The sequence below is a fragment of the Pristis pectinata genome, chromosome 2 (assembly GCF_009764475.1).
Source record: "Pristis pectinata isolate sPriPec2 chromosome 2, sPriPec2.1.pri, whole genome shotgun sequence".
NCBI classification, from domain to species: Eukaryota; Metazoa; Chordata; class Chondrichthyes; order Rhinopristiformes; family Pristidae; genus Pristis; species Pristis pectinata.
The window spans coordinates 97,297,460-97,325,142 of record NC_067406.1 but is presented as its reverse complement, the minus strand read 5'-3'; the positions used below and the strand labels follow the sequence as shown (position 1 = coordinate 97,325,142).

Here is a 27,683-nt window from a genome sequence, read left to right as displayed (position 1 = left end):
CTCAGATAGACATCTTGGTCAGCATGGACAAGTTAGGCTGAAAACTCCGTTTCCTTGCGGTATAAGCCTATGACTCTACTCTGGTGCTAAGATAATGGACATGATTAATGTGAAGAACAATCTCCCTCACTATTGTGTCAGGGTATACTCAGGGGTGAAATTGTAAGGGAAACAACAGTATGGCCAAAATGTGGCAGCTATGATTTTCAGAAGGCTAGGTACGAAAATGGTGCAGTGTTAGAATCAGAATCAGATTTATTATCATTGACATACAAAGTGAAATTTGTCATTTTGTGGCAGCAGTACAGTGCAAAGACATAAAAATCTATAAATTACAAAAATAAATAAATAGTTCATAAAAAGGATTAATGAGGTAGCGTTCATGGACCATTTAGAAATCTGATGGCGGAGGGGAAGAAGCTGTTCCTGAGGCATTGAGTTTGGGTCTTTAGGCTCCTGTACCTCCAACCTGATGGTTGTAACAAGAAGAGGGCATGTCCCAGATGGCGAGGGTGCTTAATGATAGATGCCATCTTCTTAAAGACACCACCTCTTGAAGATGGCCTTGACGGTGGGCAGGGTTGTGTTCGTTCGTGATGGAGCTGGCTGAGTCTATAACCCTCTGCAGCATCTTGCGATCCTGTGCATTGGAGCCTCCATACCAGGCTGTGATGCAACCAGTCAGGATGCTCTCCATCGTACATCTATAGAAATTTGTAAGAGTCTTTGGTGACAGACTAAATTTCCTCAAACTCCTAACGAAGTAGAGCCACTGGCGTGCTTTCTACATGACTGCATCAATGTGTTGAGCCCAGGATATATCCTCTGAGATGTTGACGCCCAGGAACTTGAAGCTGCTCACCCTTTCCACCCCTGACCCCTGAATGAGGACTGGTGCGTGTTCTCCCAGCTTTCCCTTCCTGGTCCACAATCAGTTCCTTGGTCTTGCTTATGTTGACTGCAAGGTTGTTGTTGTGACACCATTCAACCAGCCAATCTATCTCACTTCAGTAAGCCTCCTCATCACCACCTGAGATTCTACCAACAATAGTGGTGTCAAGGGGAGATTTATAAATGGTGTTTAAGCTGTGCTTAGACACCATGAAGGCTCCAATGCACAGGATCGCAAGAGGCTGCAGACTCAGCCAGCTCTGTCATGAACACAACCCTGCCCACCATCGAGGCCATCTTCAAGAGGTGATGTCTCAAGAAAGTGGCATCTATCATTAAGGACCCTCGCCATCCGGGACATGCCCTCTTCTCGTTACAACCATCGGGTTGGAGGTACAGGACCCTGAAGACCCAAGTCAAGGATCCAGTTGCAGAGAGAGGTACAGAAATAAGTGACTTTGTGAAATAAGTTATCAACTGTGGGACAATTGACTATGGATGCTGTAAGGCAGTCAGGATCCCAACTCTGGGAGACAGTGATATAATGAATTTGCTGGTATCATCATGGATTTGGAGTCTTACTAATAAATCAATTTGGGAATCATATAAAGTTGTAAAAGATTTAACTTGAGCAGAAAGTAGAACCTACTGTAATTTGTTTGAGCTATACGAAGAACAACATATTAAAGTTGATTTTATATACTACATATTATCGAGATTGGAAGCAGTTACTTGGAACAGAGGAAGGTATGACATTAGTGAAATTTTATTGAAATATGCTTACTGTAACAAAACTGCTTATAATACTATGTTTTTGGTGACCATGGGGACTGAAAGGAAAAACTGATGCAAGTTCATTACATTGCCCCAGTTACTTGTAGATATGTTGTGGCTATCTAGGGCCTATGGGACCTATGTAGGTGATAGTATTAGGACCCTTGAAGTAAAGGACTATGAAATGTGGTATGGTATGCACCTACTACATCTCTGTGTTAGAACCACGTGCTCTGTTAACATCTACAGGATGTTCACGGGGAAGAAGCTATACTTAAATGACACAGTGATTCACAATGGTGGTCACAACAGAGTATGTGTGACCAGTGCCCATATTTTGATTATAAGTGGGTTGAACCCCTGTCAATGAATGTTGAATGAGGGTATACCAGATACTGTATTTGATTGGAAGACAGGACAGGTATACCATACAGTATTTGACAATGGAGAAAAATAATTGCTTACAGAAAGATGAGGGGAATTTATGTGTTACTCCCAGTAATAACTCTAGCCAACTTGGAGAAACTTCCGCAAACTCACCCACAAGTAACTCAGTATATCACAAGTCAGCAAACAGGAAGCTTGCCATGACAGCTGGTGAGAATAACTGATGATTTGTCAACCATAGAACCAAAGAACAATACAGCACAATACAGGCCCTTCAGCCCATGTTGTGCCGCCCTTCAAAACACACCTAAGACTATCTAACCCCTTCCTCCCACATATCCCTCTATCTTAAATTCCTCCATATGCTTATCTAACAATCTCTTGAACTTGTCCAATGTATCAGCCTCCACCACCACCCCAGGCAGCGCATTCCATGCACCAACCACTCTCTGGGTGAAAAACCTCCCTCTGACATCTCCCTTGAACTTCCCACCCAATACCTTAAAGCCATGTCCTCTTGTTTTGAGCATTGGCGCCCTGGGAAAGAGGCGCTGGCTGTCCACTCTATTTATTCCTCTCAGTATCTTGTATACCTCTATCATGTCTCCCCTCATCCTCCTTCTCTGCAATGAGAACAGCCCCAGCTCCTTTAGTCTCTCCTCATAATCCATACTCTCTAATCCAGGCAGCATCCTGGTAAATCTCCTCCGAACCCTTTCCAACACCTCCACATCCTTCCTATAATGAGGCAACCAGAACTGGACACAGTACTCGAAGTGTGGCCTAACCAGAGTTTTGTAAAGCGGCATCATCACTTCGCAGCTCTTAAACTCGATCCCCCGACTTATGAAAGTTAACATCCCATAAGCTTTCTTAATTACCCTATCCACCTGTGAGGCAACTCTCAGTGATCTGTGGATATGAACCCCCAGATCCCTCTGCTCCTCTACACTGTCCAGAATCCTGCCATTTACCTTGTACTCCACCTTGGAGTTTGTCCTTCCAAAGTGTACTACCTCACACTTCTCCGGATTGAACTCCATCTGCCACTTGTCAGCCCAGCTCTGCATCCTATCAATATCCCTCTGCAAGCTTTGACAGCCCTCCACACTATCCACAACACCACCGATCTTCGTGTCATCTGCAAACTTGCTAACCCAGCCTTCCACCCCCTCATCTAAGTCGTTAATAAATATCACAAAAAGTAGAGATCCCAGAACCGATCCCTGCGGGACACCACTAGTCACAGCCCTCCAATCCGAATGCACTCCCTCCACCATAACCCCCTGCTTTCTACAGGCAAGCCAATTTTGAATCCACACGGCCAAGCTTCCCTGGATCCCTTGGCGTCTGACCTTCTGAAGAGGCCTACCATGTGGAACCTTGTCAAACACCTTACTAAAATCCATGTAGACCACATCCACTGCACTACCCTCATCAATCCTCCTGGTCACCTCCTCAAAGAACCCTATCAGGCTTGTGAGGCAAGATCCCTTCACAAAGCCATGCTGGCTGTCACTAATCAGTCCATGTTTCTACAAATGCTCATAGATCCTACCTCTTAGAATCCTTTCCAACAGCTTACCCACCATAGACGTAAGGCTCACCGGTCTGTAATTCCCTGGACTATCCCAACTACCTTTTTTGACTAAGGGGACAACATTCGCCACCCTCCAATCCTTCGGTACCATCCCCGTTGACAACAAGGACTCAAAGATCCTAACCAATGGTTCAGCAATCTCCTCCCTCGCCTCACGAAGCAGCCTGGAGAATATTCCGTCAGGCCCCGGGGACTTATCTGTCCTGATATTTTCTAACAACCCCAACACATCCTCTCTCTTGATATCTACATATTCTAGAACATTACCCTTACCAACACTGTCCTCAGCATCATCAAGACCCCTCTCCTTGGTGAATACTGAAGAGAAAGATTCATTGAGAACCTCACCCACTTCCACAGCTTCCAGGCACATCTTCCCACCTTTGTCTTTAATCGGACCGACCTTTACTCTAGCCATCCTTCTGCTCTTCCACATACGAGAAAAAAGCCTTGGGATTCTCCTTAACCCGACTCGCCAAAGCCTTTTCATGTCCCCTTCTCGCCCTCCTCAGCCCTTTCTTGTTCCTTCCTTGCTACTCTATATTCCTCACGAGCCCTGTCCGATCCTTGCTGCTTACACCTTATGTATGCTGCCTTCTTCTTCCTAACTAGTTGTTCCACCTCTCTCGTCACCCACGGTTCCTTCACCCTACCATTCCTTCTCTGCCTCACCGGGACAAATTTATCCCTAACATCCTGCAAAAGATCCCTGAACGTCAACCACATCTCCATAGTACATTTCCCTTCAAAAATGTCATCCCAATTTACTCTCCCAAGTTCCCGCCTTATAGCCTCATAATTCGCCCTTCCCCAATTAAATATCTTCCCGTCCTCTTTGCTCCTATCCCTGTCCATGACAATTCTAAAGGTTATGGAGCAATGGTCACTGTCCCCCATATGCTCACCCACTGATAGATCTGTCACCTGACCCGGTTCATTACCTGAAACTAGATCTAATATGGCATTCCCTCTCGTCGGCCTGTCAACATACTGTGTCAGGAATCCGTCCTGGACACACTTAACAAACTGTGCCCCATCTAAACCTTTGGCACTAAGTAGGTGCCGATCAATATTTGAATAGTCTCCCATTATAATAACACTGTTATTTTTGCATCTCTCCAAAAACTGCCTCCCAATCTGCTCCTCAGTATCCCTACTGCTACTGGGGGGCCTATAGAATACTCCCAGGAGGGTAAATGCCCCTTTCTTGTTCCTAACTTCCACACATATTGACTCTAGAGAGGATCCTTCTACATTATCTACCCTTTCTGCAGCTGTAACAGTGTCCCTGACTAGTATCGCCACCCCTCCTCCTCTTCTACCCTCCTCCCTATCCCTTTTGAAACACTGAAAACCAGGAATACACAATATCCATTCCTGCCCCGATGTCAGCCATGTCTCTGTAATAGCCACAATATCATAGTCTCATGTACTTATCCAAGCTCTCAGTTCGTCTCCATTATTCCTGATGTTTCTCGCATTCAAGTAAATGCACTTTAACCCATCCACCTTCCTACTTTTGTAGCCTGTACTCTGCTTCTCCTTCCTCAAAGCCTCTCTACCTGTCAGATCTGCCTTTTCCCCATCCCTTTCTTCCTCTGACCTACTCCTCCAGTTGCCTTCCCCCTCGCAATCTAGTTTAAACCCTCCTAGCTCCTAGCTTAAACACTGATATATTTAAGGGTTGGTCACTAAAAGCCAACACAGTTCTTAATTTGTTTGCACATCCAATGTAGTTTACATTGTAGTTTGACTGTAGTAGTTTTGATAAGTTGTACTCGGTGCTTGTTTTGTAAACTAAGTCAAATGTTTCTGTGAATAGTGACAGCTGAAATTATGAGGCTTCAGACTTCAGATGTAGAAGTTTGAGCTGCGTCGAAACATGAATGATGCCACAGGGTTTGATCCATATTATTGAGAATATAATGGATCACAAAGGGGGGAAATGTAGCTGAAGAGATGTCAATTGAAGAGAGAGGGAAATAGATATGTCAAGTATCCTGATAAGTTCTGGGATGAGGGGAATTGGCTGAGTTGAAGAGTTCAGACTCAGAACTACGAAAAACCCGGAAGAGTGACCTCGAGTAGTCCGTGCTATAGAGCGGAACAGCTGTATTCTGTTTGTTGAGCTTGTTACAAATGAATGGATAACTGATGGATGTGTAGCCAAGAGATACACTCAAGGAATGGAGATAATAAGTGAAGAAGCTGGTAGAACACGCACATATGTGGAAAAGAACAGGCTTACAGACTTTTATTTGGCTATAAAGAAAACAGGATGAATCTAGTGAGGATTTATGAAATAAATGTATAAATAGAGACTTTATGAGGTATTGTCAGTGACAACTCCAGAGACCAACCATCGCAAGGAAGAAGGTGAATTTGTTAAAGGAAAGTCATATTGACTAACTTAATCGAGGAGGTAACAAGGATGAGAGTACTGTTCTGATGGACCCTATAAGTATTTTAGCAAGGCTTTTGATCAGGTTCCAGGTGACAGGTAGTCAACAAAGTAAAAACCCATGGGATCTAAGGAAGAATGGCAACTTGGATTCAAAATCGGCTGCGACTAAATGGGGTTCCATGTGGCTTGGTACTCAATTCCTTTGTAGTATATATTAATGGTTTTGATTTAAATGTTGGGGACATGACAAAGAAGTTTGCAGAATACAGTAAAGTGGAAAGCTGTAAACTGTAGGAAGTACAGAAAGTTTGGTTAATTGGGCAGTAAACAGTTCACCCTCTGATGGAATTAATTATAGATTCAGCAGGTGGTATGCACATAGAGTGATTTGAATGGATAGCTAATCTCAACCAGCATCTACAGAGCTCTACATCGAGCACTGTGATGATAATGAGAATTACTAAGACATTTCATGAAATTCTGCACCCTTTTTTCTCCAAACTTTCCTGTGTTCTCACCACAAAATTCAGCGTCAGAAGTTTGCAAAGGAACATCTAAACAAGCCTGATGCATTTTGGAAACAAGTCCTGTGGACTAATGAAGTTAAAGTAGAACTTTTTGGCCGCAATGAGCAAAGGTATGTTTGGAGAAAAAAGGGTGCAGAATTTCATGAAAAGAACACCTCTCCATATGTTAAGCATTGGGGTGGATCGATTATGCTTTGGGCTTGTGCTGCAGCCAGTGACACAGGGAACATTTCACTTGTAGAGGGAAGAATGAATTCAATTAAATACCAGCAAACTCTGGAAGCAAACATCACACCATCTGTAAAAAAGCTGAAGATGAAAAGAGGATGGCTTCTACAACAGGATAACGATGCTAAACACACCTCAAAATCCACAATGAACTACCTCAAGGGGCACAAGCTGAAGGCTTTGCCATGTCCCTCACAGTCCCCCGACCTAAACATCATTGAAAATCTGTGAATAGACCTCAAAAGAGCAGTACATGCAAGACGGCCGAAGAATCTCACAGAACTAGAAGCCTCTTGCAAGGGAGAATGGGCGAAAATCCCTCAAACAAGAATTGAAGGACTCTTAGCTGGCTACAAAAAGCATTTACAAGCCGTGATACTTGCCAAAGGGGGTGTTACTAAGTACTGACCATGCAGGGTGCCCAAACTTTTGCTTTGGGCCCTTTTCTTTTTTTGTTATTTTGAAACTGTAAAAGATGGAAATAAAAGAAGTAATCTTGCTTAAAATATTAAAGAAATATGTCACCTTTAACTTTATGCCTTTTGAAATATGTCTTGTTTCCAAAATAATGCCTTGTTTCCAAAATGCCTTTATGACTTTTTTTCAAAAAAGGGTAGTAGGGATAGTCCAGGGAATTACAGACCAGTGAGTCTCACGTCTGTGGTGGGTAGCCTGTTAGAAAGGATTCTAAGGGATAGGATCTATGAACGCCTGGAGAATCATGGACTGATTAGGGACAGCCAGCATGGCTTTGTGAAGGGAAGATCTTGCCTCACAAGCCTGATAGAGTTCTTTGAGGAGGTGCCCAGGAAGATTGATGAGGGTAGTGTGGTGGATGTGGTCTATATGGATTTTAGTAAGGCATTTGATAAGGTTCCTCATGGTAGGCTTCTTCAGAAGGTCAGAGGCCAAGGGATCCAGGGAAGCTTGGCTGTGTGGATTAGGAATTGGCTTGCCTGTAGAAAGCAGAGGGTTGTGGTGGAAGGAGTGCCCTCTGTTTGGAAGGCAGTGACTAGTGGTGTCCAGCAGGGATCGGTTCTGGGACCTCTACTTTTTGTGATATTTATTAATGACTTAGATGAGGGGGTGGAAGGCTGGGTTAGTAAACTTGCAGACGACACTAAGATCAGCGGTGTTGTGGATAGTGTGGAGGGCTGTCGGAGCTTACAGAGGGATATTGATAGGATGCAGAGCTGGGCTGACAAGTGGCAGATGGAGTTCAATCCGGAGAAGTATGAGGTGGTACACTTTGGAAGGACAAACTCCAGGGCAGAGTACAGGGTAAATGGCAAGGTACTTGGCAGTGTAGAGGAGCAGAGGGATCTGGGGGTTCATATTCACAGTTCACTGAAAGTTGCCTCACAGGTGGATAGAGCAGTTAAGAAGGCCTATGGGATGTTAGCTTTCATAAATCGTGGGATTGAGTTTAAGAGCCACGAAGTGATGATGCAGCTTTACAAAACTCTAGTTAGACCACACTTAGAGTACTGTGTTCAGTTCTGGTCGCCGCATTATAGGAAGGATGTGGAGGTGTTGGAGAGGGTGCAGAGGAGATTTACCAGGATGCTGCCTGGATTAGAGCGTATGGAATATGAGGAAAGGCTTAAGGTGCTAGGGCTTTATTTACTGGAAAGGAGGAGGATGAGAGGAGACATGATAGAGGTATATAAAATATTGAGAGGAATAGATAGAGTAGACAACCAGCGCCTCTTTCCCAGGGCACCAATGCTCAAGACGAGAGGGCATGGCTTTAAGATTATGGGTGGGAGGTTCAGGGGAGATGTCAGGGGGAGGTCTTTCGCCCAGAGAGTGGTTGGTGCATGGAATGCACTGCCTGGGGTGGTGGTGGAGGCAGATACATTGGACAGGTTCAGGAGTTTGTTGGATAGACATATGGAGGAATGTGAGATAGAGGGATATGCGGGAGGAAAGGGTTAGATAGTGTGAGGGTGGTTTGATGGACGGCACAACATGGTGGGCCAAAGGGCTTGTTTTGTGCTGTATGGTTCTATGGTCCTATGGAAATCAGGTCATCTTTTACTCGCTTAGCTATTCACAGTAACAGAAATTTTGACCAGGGATGCCCAAACTTTTGCATGCCAGTGTAAGTTTAAGGTGAAAAAGGAAAGATTTAATAGGAACCTGAGATGCAACATTTTCTACCCAGAGAGTGGTCAGTCTATGGAGTGAGCTACCAAAGGAAGTGGTTGAGGTAGGTACATTAACAACATTTAAAAGGTACTTGGACAGGTACATGGATAGAAACGGTTTAGAGGGATACGAGCCAAACTTGGCAAATGGGACTTGCTTAGATGGGAATCTTTGTTGTCATGGACCAGTTGGGCTGAAGGGCCCATTTCTGTACTGTACAACTCTATAATGATGGCTGTCAAGCTAGTTAGGTATTCCTTTTCTAGTCAAAGGTGCAAGAAAAAAAACTGCTGGAGGAACTCAGCAGGTCAAGCAGCATCTGTGGTGGGAAAGGAATTGTTGACACTTTGGGTCAAGACCACGCATCAGACTAAGAGTAGTGAGGGAAGTTAGCCAGTATAAAGAGGAGAAGGGGATGGGGAGACAGGGGCTGGTAGGTAATATGCAGACTGAGGAGGGGTGAAGGATGACGGGCAGAAGGAGCCAGGTGGAGGGGTGGAGTTGGCAGGCAGAGGCAGGTGGGTATTAGGTGGAAGCAGACAATGGTAAAAAAGGGGGCAGATAGAGTGAGGTTGAAGGTGGAGGCAGAAGTTGGAGGGTGATGTGGGGACACAGAGGTTACAAGTGCTGGAATCTGATAAGTAAGGAAGGTAGTAATGGGAACCATTAAGGGAGAGATGAAGAACCAAATAAAGGAGGGGGTTGGGTGGGTAAAATGTGTGGATAATAGGTAGATGGAAGATATGAACTAAAGGCAATGCAGCCTTTAAAGTTCAGGTTAGGCAGAGAAATAACAGTATTTCTGTATAACCTCCAACATTTCTTTACATAACTGAGAGCAAGGTCCAGGATTTTGTGAAGCTGAAACATTAACTCCTGTTTCTCTCAACACAAATGCTGCATGACCTGCTGAGTACTTCCAGCATTGTCAGTTTTTAATTCATTATTTCCAGTATCTTTTGTTTCTCTACATTTGATCTTTATTTGGAATTCAGCAGTGTGAATGGGAGGTGAGCCACTGAATGGGAATTCTTGCCATTTTTTCCATACAAGTACCATTTTATATTTTGGTTGCAATGCATTGTTGTAATAAAATTGCTAAACACCAAATGAAATTATAAACTTAACTCAGCCATTTTTATATAGATCAGCCATTTCTGGGAAGATGAAGGTTTGAAAATTATGCACATCACAGACAATTGTGTAAAAGAAACTACTTGACCCTTACCTTTCTTGTTAATTTATTAAAGAAAATACGATTTCTACTTACCATCAACATTAGATCATCTCCTGTCACAACTGCAATCTTCAAGTCTAATTGTGCTTTCTTAACAACCTCCTGTAGAGCTGCAGCACAAGCAAGAGGGTTCACACCACCAGCATTGCAGACCACACGGATACCTGAAGTATGAAGTGATTTAAGTACCTTCAGAAATATATGCATCCTCCCTATAACTTTTCATACCATCCATTACCTCTATCATCTCAACTTCTACCGATATTTCGTCAGCAGTCATTTCCTTAGCAAACATTGATAAAAAGTTCTCCAGGTCTTATCCTGTAGCTCAAAGCACGTACCATTTTCTTTGCCCCAAAAGATCTTTGGTTCATCATTGTCTAAAGCCAGTTGATTCTTTATCTCAAAGGTAGTTGATGAGAGCTAGCTAAACATCTAATCATACAGGCATTACACGAGACCAATTTGATCAATGCTCAAAATCCATATGTATGCACCCTCCAGCAATATTCAAAAGAATAAATGAGTTAGCAACTTCATAATGCCTAAACATATAAGGCAACCCCTGAGTTCCTAGAAAATGTTCTGTATCGTGATGTTCCATAATGCAAAGCCAAGTCATCTGCGCATGCATCAAGAAATGCAGCTTGAAAAAAAAATTGTGGTTCTTTCATTTTATTTCCCCACATAAACTTTAAGAGAGCGAATTCTCTTCCCCATGTCATATTTTTGGGTAGCAATTTGTAAACTCTGTAAGGGCAAATTTCTGTTACCACAAGGTTCCACATGTCAAATTAGCTACTATTTAAGCATTGCTGCTATTTCTTTGCAGGCAACTGAAGTTACCAATCTGCACCCTGCAGGGATCCACAAGTGCCCAATGAATTGATTTTTCAAAGAGTCATACAACATGGAAACACACCCTTACACCCACTGAGTCTATGCCAACCTCAGGCACCCATTTGGACTAATCAGACACTAATCACATTTTATTCTCCCCATGTTCCCCTCACCTACACACTAAGAACAATTTACAGTGGCCAATTAATCCAAGAACCCACACAATCTTTGGGATATGGGAGGAAACTGGAGTACCCCAAATAACCCCACATGCAAACTCCACACAGATAGCATTAGAGGTCAGGATTAAACCCTGGTCACTGGAGGCGTGAGGAGGCAGCGGCATGGTAGCGTAGCGGTTAGCGCGATGCTATTACAGCGCCAGCGATCAGGGTTCGATTCCTGATGCTGTCTGTAAACTACCTGTCCCACAGTGCTGCCCAATTTACCGACATTTACATAGAACAGTACAGCACAGTATGGGACCTTCAGCCCACGATGTTGTGCCAACCTACATAAACACCTACTCTCTGATCAATCTAACCCTTCCCTCCTACACAGCCCGTAATCCTCCATTTTACTTTCTTCCATATGCTTATCTAAGGGTCTTTTAAATGTCCCTATTGTATCAGCCTCTACCACCACCCCTGGCAGTGCGTTCCAGGCACACACCATTCTCTGTGTAAAAAACCTACCTCTGATACCTCCCTTAAGCTTTCCTCCTTTGACGTTAAGTGGACGTCCTCTAGTATTGGCCATTGCCGCTCTGGTGAAGTATTAGCTGTCCACTCTATCTATGCCCCTCCTAATCTTATACACCTCTATCAAATCGCCTCTCATCCTGCACTCCAAAGAGAAAAGCCCTAGCTCGCTCAACCTTTCCTCAAAAGACATGTTCTCTAATCCAGGCAGCATCCTGGTAAATCTCCTCTGCAACTTCTCTGAAGCTTCCACATCCTTCCTATAATGAAGTGACCAGAAATGAACACAATACTTGAAGTGAAGTCTAACCAAAAGTTTTATAGAGCTGCAATATTACCTCGCGGCTCTTGAATTCAATCCCCTGACTAATGAAGGCCAGCATACCATATGCCTTCTTAACTACCCTATCAACTTGCGCGGCAACTTTGAGGGATCAAAAACACAATGATGTTGGAGGAAATCAGCAGGCCAAGCAGCATCCGTGGAGAAAAGCAGGTGGTCAACGTTTCGGGTCAGGATCCTCTATGAGGGATCTATGGACTTGGACCCTAAGATCTCTCTGTTCCTTCACACTGCTAAGAATCCTGCCATTAACCTTGTACTCTGCCTTCAAGTCCACTCTTCCAAAGTGTATCACTTCCAGATTGAACTCCATCTGCTACTACTCCGTCCAACTCTGCATCCTGTCGATATCTTGTTGTAACCTACGACAACCTTCTACACTATCCACAACACCACCAACCTTTGTGTCATCTGCAAACTTACTAACCCATCCCTCCACTTCCTCATCTGAGTCACTCATAAAAATCACGAAGAGCAGGGGTCCCAGAACAGATCCCTGCGGAACACCACTAGTCACCGATCTTCAGGCAGAATATTCTTCATCTACTACCACCCTCTGCCTTCTGTGGGCAAGCCAATTCCGAATCCACGCAGCCATGTCTCCATGGATCCCATGCCTCATGACTTTCTGGAAGAGCCTACCATGGGGAACCTTGTCAAACGCCTTGCTAAAGTCCATGTACACCACATCCACCGCTCTACCTTCATCAATTTGTTTTGTCACCTCCTCAAAAAACTCAATTAGGGTCATGAAGCACAACCTGCCCCTCACAAAGCCATTGCTGACTATCCCTAATACAACTATGCTTCTCCAAATGCTCGTAAATCCTGTCCCTAAGAATCCTCTCCAATAGCTTGCCCACCACTGACGTAAGACTCACTGGCCTATAATTCCCAGGAATATATCCCTATTACCTATCTTGAACAAGGGAACAACATTTGCCATCCTCCCATCCTCTGGTACCACTCCTGTGGCCAGGGAGGATGCAAATATCATTGTCAACGCCCAAGCAATCTCTTCCCTTGCCTCCCGTAGTAACCTGGGGTATATCCCTTCTGGCTCTGCACACTTATCTATCCTGATGTTTTTCAGATGCTCCAACACTACCTCTTTTTTAACCTCAACATGCTCCAGTACATTAGCCTGTTCTATACTGACCTCACATTCATCAAAATACCTCTCCCTAGAAGCAAAGTATTCATTAAGGACCTCCCCTACTTCCTCTGCCTCCAGGCACATTTCCCTCTTTATCCATGAGTGGTCCTACCCTCACTCTAGCTATCCTCCTGTTCTTTACATACCTGTAGAACGCCTTGGGGTCTTCCTTAATTCTAGTTGCCAAGGCCTTCTCATGTCCCCTTCTAGCTCTCCTAAGTCCCTTCTTCCCTTCTTAAGCTCCTTCCTGGCTACCTTAATTCTCATGAGCCCTGCATGATTTTTGCTTCCTAAACCTTGAGTATGCTTCCTTCTTCCTCAACTAAATGTTTCACCTTCTTCCCCTAATTAAAAGCTTTCCCATATGCTAAAGGTCAGGGAGTTCTGGTCACTATCTCTGTAATGCTCGCCCATAGAGGTCTGTCACCTGACCAGTTTCATTGCCTATTCTAGATCCAGTATGGCTTCTCCTCTAGTTGGCCTGTCCACATACTGTGTCAGGAATCCTTCCTGGACACACCTAACAAATTATGCCCCATCTAAACCTTTTGCACTAAGGAGGTGCCAATCAATATTAGGGAAGTTGAAGTCTCCCATGACAACAACCTTGTTATTTTTGCACCTTTCCAAAATCTGTCTACTTATCTGCTCCTCAGTGTACCTGGGGAGCCTACAGAATACTCCAAGTAGAGTGATTGCTCCCTTCCCGTTTCTGACTTCCACCCACACTGACTCAGTAGATGACCCCTCCATGACGTCCTCCCATTTTGCAGCTGTGATACCACCCCTGATTAGCAATGCCACTCCCCCACCTTTTTTACCTCCCTCCCTAGCCCTTTTGAAACATCTAAACCCTGGAACAGCAAGAAGCCACTCCTGCCCTTGTGACACCCAAAGTCTCTCTAATGGCTACAACATCGTAATTCCACCTACAAGTCCATGCTCTAAGCTCATGACCTTTATTCTTAATACTTCTCGCATTAAACACATTTCAACCCCTCCAATTAACTGCATTTATACCCTAACCACTGCCTATCCTTCCTCACAGTCTCTGCACAATACATCTACTTTTACACCATCTGCTCCATCATCTGACCTAACACTCTGTTTCCCATACCTCCTGCCAAGCTAGCTTGAACCTTCCCAAACAGCTCTAGAAAACCTGCCCGCAAGGACATTGGTCCCTCTCAAGTTCAGGTGTAACCTGTCCCTTTTGTACAGGCCATACCTTCCCCAGAAGAGATCACAATGATCAACAAATCTGAAACCCTGCCCACTGCATCAACTCTTCAGCCATGCATTCATCTGCCATACCTACCTATTCTTACCCTCACTGGCACATGGCACAAGCAGCAATCCAAAGATTACCACCCTTGAGGTCTTGCTTTTTAGCTTCCTTCCTAACTCCCTATATTCCCTCTTCAGGACCTCATCCCTTTTCCTATCTATGCCATTGGTACCAATGTGTACCACAAATTCTGGCTGCTCACCCTCCCCCTTTAGAATGTTATGGACTCGATCTGAGACGTCTCTGACCCTGGCACCTGGGAGGCAATATACTATCCTGGAGTCTCATTCTCATCCACAGAATCTCCTATCTGTTCCCCTAACCAGTGAATCCCCTATCACTACTGCACTCCTCTTCTCCCCCCTTCCCTTCCGAGCCACAGAGTCAGAATCAGTGCCAGAGACCTGGCTGCTGTGGCTTTCCCCTGGTAGGCATACCCCCAACAGTATCCAAAACGATATAACTGTTATTGAGGGGAACGGCTCTTTGTTGCAAGGAAAAATATTGTCTAGGGTGCAGGAGAACTCCCTGCACTATTTTGCATGAATAAGAAACAGGTGCAGATACAGGTAGGAGCCAATGCAGCTCATTCAAGCTGCGCCACTATTCAAGAGGATCATACCTGATTCTGTGACACGTCTACTTTCCTGTCTGATCCCAATTTTCTCTGATTACCTGAGTATCCAAAAATTTAGCCATCTCAGCTTTGAAAAGACATGGATAGGAGAGGTTTAGAGGGCTATGGGCCAAATGTGGGCAAGTGGGACTAGCTTGCTGGGCAAGTTGGACCGAAGGGCCTGTTTCTGTGCTGTATGATTCTATGACTCAATAACTGAGCTTCTGCAGCCTTCAAGTGTTTTAAATGGCTGACGCCTTATTCTGAGACCATGCGCCCCAATTCTAGATCCTCCAAAGAGAACGCAACTTCCCTACTGCCTGTTAAGCATTCCCAGTCACAAAAAGATTACTTCTCGTCTTCTAATCGAGTAACCAACCTTACTCAATCTTTTTTCTAAAGACAACCTCCACAACTCTGGTATCTAGGGAATCTATGTTGCAATGACTCTGAGGCAAGCGAAATCTTTTTTAGATATGGAGACTAAAACTGCATACAGCACTCCAAATGAAGTCTCTTCAAAGCTCTGTACAACCCCTGCAAGGCATCCTTAAAGGACAGCATATATTTTCCACAGCAGGTACCTCCAACAATGTAATGCTTGCTCACCAGCACAGAGCAATGTCACTTGAGATTGTAGAGTGAGTAAGTCTGTAATAGAACAGGAATCCACAACCTTTTCACTCAAACTGGGAATATTATCATTCATGCAAGTTGAGGAGGAAACGCTGGCTAATTTTTTTTCCCTTTTGAAGTGGTGGTGAAGTTGATTCAAGCCTCAGCTGTTACCCCACCAGTTGACTTGGAGAAGATTAATAAACTTGCTAATAACATTGCTTTCACCTGAATCATCAATGTGACAGTTTGATTTCTGATCCCTTGGCAAAAAATCCTAAACCTAGTTAGCTTTTCTTTAATTTCAGTGAAATTGACTAGTTTATTTGTGGATGAAGTGTTACCCAGTGAACAAAATCATCCGGTATTCAGTCTATACTGTTAGCACAAGGAATCAGTCCCACGTTTCACTTATTTACCTTACTTTGTTTAAACACTGGTGGGAAATATCAGTTCTGTGAAACAAAACATTTCAAACTTCAGAAAATCAATATAATTGAATAGCTTGAATTCAGGCAAAGAATTGCTCTGCTATAGGGTTATATTTCTTATATTCTGTCCCAAATAGGTGTTTTAGTGTATATTCAAAAACATATTATTTAACTATGAACAATATTTACCAGTTATCCTTGTGTCTCTGAATAATGGTGCCAGTTTAAGGTAAGTTTGTATCATATTCAATGTGATGCTTGAGGGGAAGGAAATATATTTGTTGTCCTACAACTTTCAGAAAAAAGACAACACACATGATTGCCAGTGGCGTATAAAGGTCACATCTATTTTTATAGCTTTTCTTTTTGATATATTGCTAATTGGATTTAAAGATTATAAACAGTCATTCAATTTAAAAGAAAAGTGAGAAAAAAATGTCTATAACTTCATTACCTCTTTTATGAATATCCTTAATAAATGGAGCCATTGCAACCTGCACAAAATCAGGTACGTATCCGAGATTCTAGAAAAAAGTAGGATACTGTTACTTCAGAAAATCTGTGAATAAGTCATGGCTAAAAATATTGTTCAATAATCATAATGCAAAGGCCTGCTGTAATTAAAACTAAGCACTAAACAGTGACACTGTGCACACATATACAAAACAGAAAATTAGCAACTTGCTCTGATGTTCTTCTCTCCACACAGGTTGCCTGATTTGCAGAACATTTTCACATTTTTCTGTTTTTATTTCAGATTTCCAGTTTCTGCTGTAGTCTTTAGAGAAATGCAAGTTTTGTTTCTCATGTGAGGTAAATTTTAGTGAAAGCTAGATACCCAATTCTCCTTTACTATGAGGTAAGTTTCAGCAAAGGCTAGATACCCAACCCTCCTTTACTAGGGGAGTATGAAACTAAAGGGAAAAAAAAAACAGAGGAACATTTCTAGAAGTGACAGGACCTCTTAGTCCATGATCCAATAAAGCCGTAACTTAGATCCTGAATGGGAGAATTAGAAAAGACATCTCATTGACAATTTAATCCTCAGCAGCAAAGAAATGGTTTAAGGGCACATAAACCTCACGTGGAGGTAGCGGAGAAGGTTTCCATATATAAGATGATGAGAGAAGTAGAACTAACCCACTTTTCTGCATCTGCCACACCATGTAGAAAGTTCAGCCAATTATGCTGAATACATTGGAGAACTAGCAGCCATAGGAGATTCACAAAGCAACAAGGCAACGACATAATTATTAAGTACAGGTCATCCCAAGCTTGTGAATGCCCAACTTATGTACAGCCTGTAAATACGACTAAGTGTTTGAGAGTCCAGTAGTATGGATTTGTCGGCTGCTATGGGGGCTGCACACATCTCCTGTCATGTGGGGACTTGTTTTGTAGTGGCATTTCCGAAAAATTTACAGGAATGGAACGCTGATGTAACCTGGGGAGGACAGTAATTATAACTCCATAAATTTCCAGAACCCTAGTTATGGATGAGGATAAGTCTGGACCTCAGCTGAAAGTGCTAAGTCGAGGGAAAGCTAGCAGTCCCAAGATTACATAAGGGTTCTGTTCCTGAGAACTGTCCTGAAGCCAATTTCTCCATTTTCTATAGTAACCCATATCATATCACTCAACATACATTTGCAATAATTATTTCATTTCACTGAATAATCATCCTAAAACTACCCATAATTAAACTAATGGAGCATATACTGTATCCAGTAATTAAAAAATGACATGAAACACTTTATTATTATTGTTACTAGCTTGAAAAATGCTTTAAAATGCATGAAAGAATTTGCATAAAGTCAGATTTTGTTCATTCAGGTCATTTGTGACCTGTGGAGACACTGAACTTTGATGGTTTCTAGATAGGCTGATTTTATTATCTCATTGTCATACAGCACAGAAACCAGCCCTTCGGCCCAACTCATCCACACTGACCAAATTGCTTAATTGAGCTAGTTCCATTTGCCTGTGTTTGGCCCATATCCCTTTTCTATCCAAGTAATTGTCCAAGTACCTTTTAAATGTCATAATTGTATCTGCCTCCACCACTTCCCCCGTCAGTTCGTTCCATATATCCACCAGCCTCTGTGTGAAAAAGTTGCTCAACAGGTCCCTTTTAAATTTTTCCCCTCTCACTTTGAACCTATGCCCTCCAGTTTTGGACTCCATTAAGCTGAGGAAAAGACTTTGAGTGATCTATGCCCCTCATGATTTTAGAAACCTCTATAAGGTCACCTCTTATCCTCCTACTCTCCAGGGAAAAAAGTCCTAGCCTATCCAGCCTTTCCCTATAACCCAAACCCTCCAGTCCCAGTAACCATAGAACCATAGAACCATACAGCACAAAACAGGCCCTTCGGCCCACCATGTTGTGTCGTCAAACCACCCTCACACTATCTAACCCTTTCCTCCCGCATATCCCTCTATCTCACATTCCTCCATATGTCTATCCAACAGACTCTTGAACCTGTCCAATGTATCTGCCTCCACCACCACCCCAGGCAGTGCATTCCATGCACCAACCACTCTCTGGGTGAAAAACCTCCCCCTGACATCTCCCCTGAACCTCCCACCCATAACTTTAAAGCCATACATCCTAATAAATCTTTTTTGCACCCTCTCCAGTTTAATGACATCCTTCCGAGAGCAGGGTGACGAGAGTACTCCAAATGTGTCCTTACCAACATCTTACCAATAGGTGTACAATACGTCTCAATTCTTGTACTCAGTATTCTGACTGATAAAGGCAAGCGTGCCAAACACCTTCTTCACCACCCTGTCTACCTGGGTTGCCACTTTCAATGAACTATGTACCTACACTTCTAGGTCTCTCTGTTCTACAACATTTCCCAGGGTCCTACCATTTACTCTGTATATAACTAGATGCTGGGCATTGATCACCTCCATAGTGGGGGAAAAGACTAGAAGGGGACCAGAATCAGTCTGTAATTACACCAACCAATAACACTTTTGAAGTTGAGGTTTCCAGTGAACTGGAAAAAATTCCAGGCAACGATCATCTCAGTAAGCTGAGGAAACTATAATGTTAATATTTTTCATTCATCCACCTAAAGTGGCACCCCTCTTGAACACTGAACTAACAAAAAAATTGGCATGAAAACTATCCTAGAATGAACTAACCTGTCCCACTAAAAGAGCATGATTACAGATGGTATTCTATGCTCCCATTTTACTTCAGCCACCCTCCCTCCAATGAAAGAACCTTTTAGATAAATTTTACACTGCAACTTGACTACATGCCAGTTGTTTTTATAACAGAAACATGTCCTCACAGGTGATTTGGCTTTAGCAGCAGCGAGCAAAGACATGGTGATTTCAGACAGGTAATCAAACACCAGGAAATCCAGGTTCCCACCATACACCAACTGTGGAACTAAAGGAGACAAAAGAAAATTCTTTTAAGATACATTTTTAAATATACATGAAGCTTTTTTATATTGGATCACTGATTATGCACGTATCTTCATCTTTAAGTGGCTTTAATTTCCCCAATATTGACTGGGACTCTCAGTGCCAGAAGCTTTGATGGGGTAGAGTTCATTGGGTGCATCCAGGAGTGTTTCCTGACACAGTATGTAAATAATCCAATCAGGGAAGGGGCCATACTAGACCTTGTATTGGAAAATAAGCCTGGCTAAATGATTGGAGTTTCAGTGGAAGAGTATTTTGGGAACAGTGATCACAACTCCTTAAATTTTAAGAAAGTTATGAATAAGACTGGACCTCAGGTGAAACTGTTAAATTGGGGAAAGGTTAATTACAACAGTATTGCACAGGAGCTGGGGGGAGTTGATTAGGAGCGGCTGTTAATGGGAAAATCCACATCTGACATATGGGAGTCATTTAATGGCCAGCTGGTCAGAACTAAGGATCAACATGTTCCCATCAAGAAAAAAGACAAGGATGACAAGGTTTAGGAACCTTGGTTGACAAGAGGTATTGAAAATGTAGTCAAAAAGAAAAAGAAAGCATATATAAGGTTTAGGAATCTGAAATCGGACAGGGCCCATGAAGAATATAAAGAAAGTGGGGAAGAACTTACCCAGGGCAATAGGAGGGCTTAAAGGGTTCATGAAATGCCCTTGGTGAGAAGAATTAAAGAAAATCCCAAGGCATTTTATACATACATTAAAAAACACGAAGGGAACTGAAGGACAAAGAAGGGAATTTATGCATGGAGCCAGAGGAAGTACTAAACGAGTGTCTTGCATCAGTATTCATCAAGGAGAAAAACATGGAGCTAGTAAGATCAGGGAGGCAGGGTATACTAATATTCTAGGGCATGTTGATAAAGGAGGATCAGATGTTGGATCTCTTTAAGAACATTAAGGACGATAAGTTCCCAGGGCCTAATGGGATCTATCCCAGGTTATTGAGAGAGGCAAGCAAGGAGATTGCTGGGGCTTTGACAGAGATCATTTCATCTCTTTATCCAAAGGTGAAGTCCCAGAGGACTGGAGAATAGTCAATGTTGTTCCATTTTTAAGAAAGGCATATGGACAAACAAGGGAATTGTAAGCCGGTAAGCCTTACAACAGTGGTAGGGAAATTATTGGAGAAGATTCTTAGGGATAGGGTCTACTCACATCTGGAAAAGCATAGACTTATTGGGAATAGTCAGCATAGCTTTGTGTGAGGGAAGGTCATGACTTACAAACTGGATTGAGTTATTTGAGGAGGTGATGAAACTAGGGCAGGGGATGTTGTATACATGGACTTTAGTAAAGTATTTGACAAAATCTCTCATGATGGACTGATCTAAAAGATTATGGCACATGGGATCCAATGTGACTTGGTAGAATGGATTCAAAATTAGCTTGGCCATAGAAGACAGGGGGTAGCAGTGGAGGGGTGTTATTCTGGCTGGAGGTCTGTCACCAGTAGCGTTCCGCAGGGATCAGTGCTGGGGCTTTAGTTGTGATCAGTAAGTTTGCAGACATACAAAAATTAGTGGAGTTGTGGATAGTGAGAAAGGTTGTCAAAGGACACAGCGAGATAAAGACCAGTTGGAAATATGGGCGGAAAAGCTCACAAGTGCCTCTACTTCCACAGGAGGCTAAAGAAATTCAATATGTCCCCTTTGACACTCACCAACTTTTACCGATCCACCACAGAAAGCATCCTATCTGGATGCATCACAGCTTGATATAGCAACTGCTGTGCCCAGGACCACAAAAAACTGCAGAGAGTTGTGGACACAGCCCAATGCGTCACGGAAGCCAGCCTCCCATCCTTGGACTCTGTCTTTACCTCTCACTGCCTTGGCAAAGCAGCCAGCATAATCAAAGACCCCACCCACCCGGGTCATTCTCTCTTCTCTAGAAGATACAGGAGCCTGAGGGCACATACCACCAGGCTTAAGGACAGCTTCTATCCCACTGTGATAAGACTATTGAATGGTTCCCTTACACAATGAGATGGACTCTGACCTCACGATCTACCTTGTTGTGACCTTGCACCTAATTACACTGCACTTTCTCTGTAGCTGTGACACTTTACCCTGTACTGTTATTGTTTTTACCTGTACTACCTCAATGCACTCTGTACTAACTCAATGTAACTGCACTGTGTAATGAATTGACCTGTACGATCGGTATGCAAGACAAGTTTTTCACTATACCTCTGTACAAGTGACAATAATAAACCAATACCAATACCAGATAGAGTTTAATCCCGACAAATGTGAGGTGTCGCACTCTGGATGGTTAAATGTAAGAGAAAAGTATACATGAAATGGCAGGATCCTGAGTAGCACTGATGTACAGAGGGATCATGGGACGCAAACTCATAGCTCCTTGAAAGTGGCAATGCAAGTAGAAAGGGTGGTAAAGAATGCATATGGCAAACTTGCCTTCATTGGTTGGAGCATTGAGTATAAGAGTAGGGAAGTCGTGATGCAGCGGTATAAAACTTCGTTAAGGCCACGTTTGGAGTATTGTGTGCACTTCTGGTCACTGCACTACAAGAAGGATGTAGAGGCTTTGGAGAGACAGCAGAGGAGATTCACCAAGATGTTATCTGGATTAGAGAGAATTAGCTATAAAGGGAGGTTGGACAAACTTGGATTGTTTTCTCCGGAGCATTGGGAAACTGACTGATTACCTGACAGAAGTATATAAAATTATGAGAGGTATAGATAGGATGGATTGTCACTATCTTTTTTCCAGGGTGGAAATGTCAAATACTAGAGGGGATTGCTTTAAGGTGAGAAGGGGAAAAGTTTAAAGGAGATTTATGAAATAGAAGCTGATATGATAGCAATAATTAGGAGGCATTTACACAAGAACATGAACAGGCAGAGAATGGAGGGATATAGACTATGTGTAAACAGATGTGCAGTATAGATTGGCATCATGGTTGGCACAGACATTGTGGGCCAAATGGTCTGTTCCTATGCTGTACCGTTCTATGTAGAAGGATGATGGATATTGCAATAATTATTTCATGGTGTATTTCAGGTCATGCTGCAAAATTGCTTGAAATTATTTTGATGGAAGCCTGATGCATTTAGAAAATTTTAATTCTTTATGTTATCAGTGTCTGCTATGTTATCATATGCATGCTGTAGCATGCACATTTATCACACAAATCGGAGCTGAATTTTCAGGCTCATAAAAAGTCAAGATTAATCATGGAAGCTGCTCATCCATTCAGTAAAATCATGGCTAAGCCAATCCATGAACAATTCCATTTTCCTGCTCAATCTACAACCTACTTTGATTTCCCAAGCATCCAAAAATTCTTTCTCAGCTTTGAATATACTTAATGTTTCAACACCAACACACTCTGCAATAGACAATTCCAAAGGGTCACAATTTTTTGAGTGAAGAACTTTCTCGTCCTTTCAGTTTATAATAGCCTCAGAACATCATGGAAACACTCAGCAGCTGTCTGCAATTTTACTAATCCAAGTACCATTTCTCAATGGCAGAGGTAGGCAGCACGGTAGCGTAGCAGTTAGCATGACGCTATTACAGTGCCAGCAATCGGGGTTCGATTCCCGTCGCTGTCCGTAAGGAGCTTGTAGTTCTCCCGCGTCTGCGTGGGTTTCCTCTGGCTGCTCCGGTTTCCTCCCACATTCTAAAGACGTACGGGTAGGTTAATTTGAGTTTAAAATGGGCGGCGCGGACTCGTTGGGCCGGAAGGGCCTGTTACCACGCTGTAAATAAAATGTTTTTAAAAATTGCCTTGTTGGCAAATGAACTAATCATAGAATCATATAGAATCATAGAAAGTACAGCACAATACAGGCCCTTCAGCCCACAATGTTGTGCCTGTTATGTTTGTTCTTCATCAAGAGACAAACTTGGCATGGGTTTAACATCTGAACATTTATTAAAACAACAACAGGCTGCAACAGACAGACTGGCTTGCTTTCCTGCTCTTTTACAGCCACTTCCTGTTCCCCATGTGACCCCTTGCATTGCCTACCGGGAACTGTAGTTCTTTATTATAACTATATAATAACACATCTTCCCCCTTTAAAGAAAAACAAACACAATACTTTGTCCTTATAAACCCGCCAAGAACCCTTGTCCACTCAGAAGCTTTCAATCAGTCTCTGAGGTGGTTTAATGGTCCTTTTTGGTCTGCTACTTGTTGCCTTCATTTGCTGCATTACTGTTGGTGTTTTCTTGGGAACTCTGGTCCACATGTTCATTTTCTCCATATGCTGGCCGCTTTGCTGTACTGACAGGCGACGGGTCACAGCCATAATTGGAGCTTGTGGTTGTAGATCCATGTGGTTCCTCCTCAAAGGTGTCCCTCGCTCCGTCTGGATCTGGTATGAATGTGGATTCACTTCCTCTTGTACAACTCCTTGCATGGACCATGTGCCAGAATCATGATCTCGGATTCTCACTTGATCCCCAGGCTTCAGGACTGGTAGGATTTTTGCTCTCTTGTCGTGATTGTTTCTGTTTTTCTTTCCCTTCCTCTTTAGCCTGTTTGACCTTGTGTGCTCCTTCAGGTGTCAACAGGTTTTCATGTATTGGAAGGGTCGTGCATATGCGTCGACCCATCAGCATTTGGGCTGGTGAAAGGCCGTTTTGCAGTGGCACACTTCTGTAAATCATTAGACTTCTGTGGAAATCCTTTCGTCTATCTTGCACTTTCTTCATGAGGCCCTTCACCACCTTAACTGAACTCTCTGCTAGGCCATTAGATTTTGGGTGATGTGGGCTTGAGGTTATATGTCGAAACCCCAAAACATTGGCAAAGGATTTAAATTCACAGCTCGATAACTGTGGACCATTGTCTGATACTACTTCAAATGGAACTCCATGCCTCGCAAACACAGCTTTCAGGAAAGTGATAACTGCTTTGCTGGACGTTGATTGCAGTGTCGCAACCTCTGGGTAATTGGAAAAGTAGTCTGTTACAACAATATGGCTCTTCCCATTAGTCAAACAAATCCACTCCAACTCTGGAATACGGCTTGTCTGGTACAGGGTGTGGTGTAAGCGGTTCTGCTTGCTGCTTTGGTCTGTAGATAAGGCATATTTCACATGAAGCAGTGATCCGGCTGATGTCTTGGTTCATTCTTGGCTAGTATATCACTTCACGTGCTCTACGTTTACATTTTTCCTCCCCAAGATGCCCTTTGTGTATCTTCTGGAGCATCTCCTTACGTAGTGACACTGGAATCACAAACCTGTTCCCTTTGAAGACCATATCTTTCACTACTGACTGTTCAGCTCTGTATGCCCAATAATCCTGAATACACATTGACAGTCATTCATTGCTGCTGGCCATCCTTTCTGTATTGTATCACTGAGTACTTTCATTGTTTCATCTGCCTCTGCTGCTTTCCTAATCTGCTCTGTTCCATCCAGAGATACTGGAAGAGAGGTGACAATCATGTCAACATAGGCCTGTATATCTGCATTAACCCGTTGGTCACTCTTTTCTGTCTTGTCGACTGCTCGAGACAGCGTATCAGCAGCAAACATATATTTTCCCGGTGTGTAGATCACATTATATTTCTGCAGCCTTATCAATGTGCGCTGTATCCTCATGGGACAGTCATTCAGTGGTTTGGACATAATTGAGACCAATGGTTTAGGGTCTGTCTCCACTTAAATAGCTTGTTCATAGATGTACTGATGGAACCTTTCACATATGTACTGGCGAGGAGCTCTTTCTCTATTTGTGCATAGTTGGCTTCTGCACTTGTTAAAGCCCTTAATGCATAGGCCACAGGTTGCCATGTGCCATCATGCTGCTGCAGTAGTACTGATCCAAGGCCGTGCTGGGATGCATCAGCTGATATCCAGAATCACCTTTTCGGATCATAAAACTTCAGCACGGGCTCTTCAGTTAGGAATTTTTTCAACGTCTGGAAACACTCTTTTTGCTCATGAGACCAAATCCATTCATTTTGTTGCTCAAGGAGTGACCTAAGTGGTGCTGACACTGTTGACAGTCGAGGGATGAACTTAGCCAGATAAGTCACCATCCCTAAGAAACATCTCACCTCCTCTTTGTTTTGGGGCCTCTCCATGTTTTCAATGGCTGACGTCTTTCTTGGGTCAGGCTTCACTCCCTCTTCAGATATGACATCTCCTATGAAGGTTAGTGTCTTAACACCAAACTCACAGTTCTCTTTATTTAATTTCAAATTGACATTCCTTGTCACGTCAAGCACTTGTCTCATGTTCCTCCTTGGTGGACCCCAGACGATGATGTCATCCATCATGGTCTTGACACCAGGTATGCCCTCAAAGATCATGGGCATGGTTTTATGGTAGACTTCTGGTGCGGACAGGATCCCATATGGCAGCTGAAGATAGCGATATCTTCCCTGTTGTGTGTTAGAAGTACACAATCTCGAACTTGCCTCTTCAAGCTTCATCTGCCAAAACCCAGACGATGTGTCGAGCTTGCTAAACCATTTGGCAACTGAAAACCGGGACATGATCTCCTCCCATGTTGGCAATTTAAAATGGTCTCTCTTGATGGCTTTATTGAGATCTCTTGGGTCTAGACATATCCGCAATGCTCCATTTTTCTTTTGCACAATGACCAGTGAACTCACCCAATCTGTTGGTTCTTCAATTTTCTGTATGACATTCATCCGTTCCATAAGTGCTAGTTCTTGTTTAAGTTTATCTCTAAGCTGAAACAGAACTTTCCTGCATGCATGGACAACAGGAGCCACTGCCGCATCTATATGAATTTTGTGTACAGCAGGTAAGTATCTGAGCCCCTCAACACATGAGTGTTGTGCGGTCATCTTTGGTATGTGAAGCTACTATGAAAACTCTTTTCACTAGGTTGAGCTTTTCACAAGCACTCAGACCTAATACTGGCTGTACTCTCTTTTCTACAATCAGTAGCTGTGATTTTAAGTGCTGCCCCTTGTGCTTAAAGGTCACCATACAGCCCCCTTTTACCGGAACTTTCCCTCCAGTGTAGCCTGTCACTTTTAACTTCACAGGGTAAATCTTACTCTTTACTGTGAGAGTCTTATAATCATCCACGGATAACAGATTCACCTGAGCTCCGGTGTCAAGCTTAAATGGAATTACTGTCTCATTCACAGTTACTGGAACAATCCATTCTGTTTTACCAGCAGCCACAGTCTGTACAGAATCCACAGAGAATTCCTCCATTTTCTCATCAACTGTGTACACCTTTCTCTTGTTAGCCCCAGCTTTGCAGCACCTTGCAAAGTGATTCTTCTTCCCACAGCTATTGCAGGACTTCCAATAAGCAGGACACATCTTTGGAATGTGTCTACGTCCACATCTGCTGAATTTGCCGTTTGAGCCTTCCTCTTTGCTTTGCTGTTGCTTTCGGAAATGCCTTGGGAGCTGCTTCTCTGTTTTCACAGCATGTACTGTTGTGTCTGCTCTGTACAGCTCCTTAGCTTGTTTCTTTCCTTGTGTGGTTTCTGCTGACCTACACATATTCACCACCTTTTCCAGGGTCAAATCTTTTTCACGCAACAGTCTTTCTCTGAGTCCGTTATCTGGAATTCCACAAACTATTCTGTCTTTAACTAGTGAGTTTCTCAAATCTCCAAATTCACAAGACTTACTCAGTGTGTGAAGCTCAGCTAAGTATTCGTCGAAGCTGACACCTTGTTTCTGGTCACAGGAAAAAAAATTTATCTCTCAAATGTGATGTTTTCACTTGGGATAAAATACTTCTCAAATTTTTCCATCAAAGTGCCCAACTCAAAAGCTGTCTCTTCAATTTGAAAGCTGTTATAGATGTCCAAAGCATCTTCGCCAATCACGTGCAGAAAAATAGATGCTTTCAATTTTTCATCGTTCCTTCCTGCTCCACTAGCATCTAAGTACATACTGAATCGCTGTTTGAAGTGTTTCCAATTATCGGCTAGATCGCCAGTAAACTGCATAGGCTTGGGAACTCTCGGCCTCTCACCTGAATCTCTCTTGGCAAATCCAGTGACTGCTGAACTTCAGCAACAATGTGCTACCTCTTCACGCCG

The 27,683-nt window shown here is 43.1% G+C and overlaps 1 protein-coding gene across 2 annotated transcripts in view; it reads right to left on the bottom strand.

Moving 5' to 3' along the window:
* Positions 1-27,683, bottom strand: part of LOC127567418 (uncharacterized) — a 180,158-nt gene that overhangs the window by 140,550 nt on the left and 11,925 nt on the right. For both annotated transcript variants that reach the window (XM_052010304.1, XM_052010305.1), the window contains exons 2-4: positions 19,498-19,598; positions 16,644-16,713; positions 10,233-10,363 (exon numbers count right to left, since the gene is read on the bottom strand). In XM_052010304.1, the coding sequence (XP_051866264.1) occupies positions 10,233-10,363; positions 16,644-16,713; positions 19,498-19,598 (302 nt within the window). The remainder of the gene's footprint in view (positions 1-10,232; positions 10,364-16,643; positions 16,714-19,497; positions 19,599-27,683) is intronic.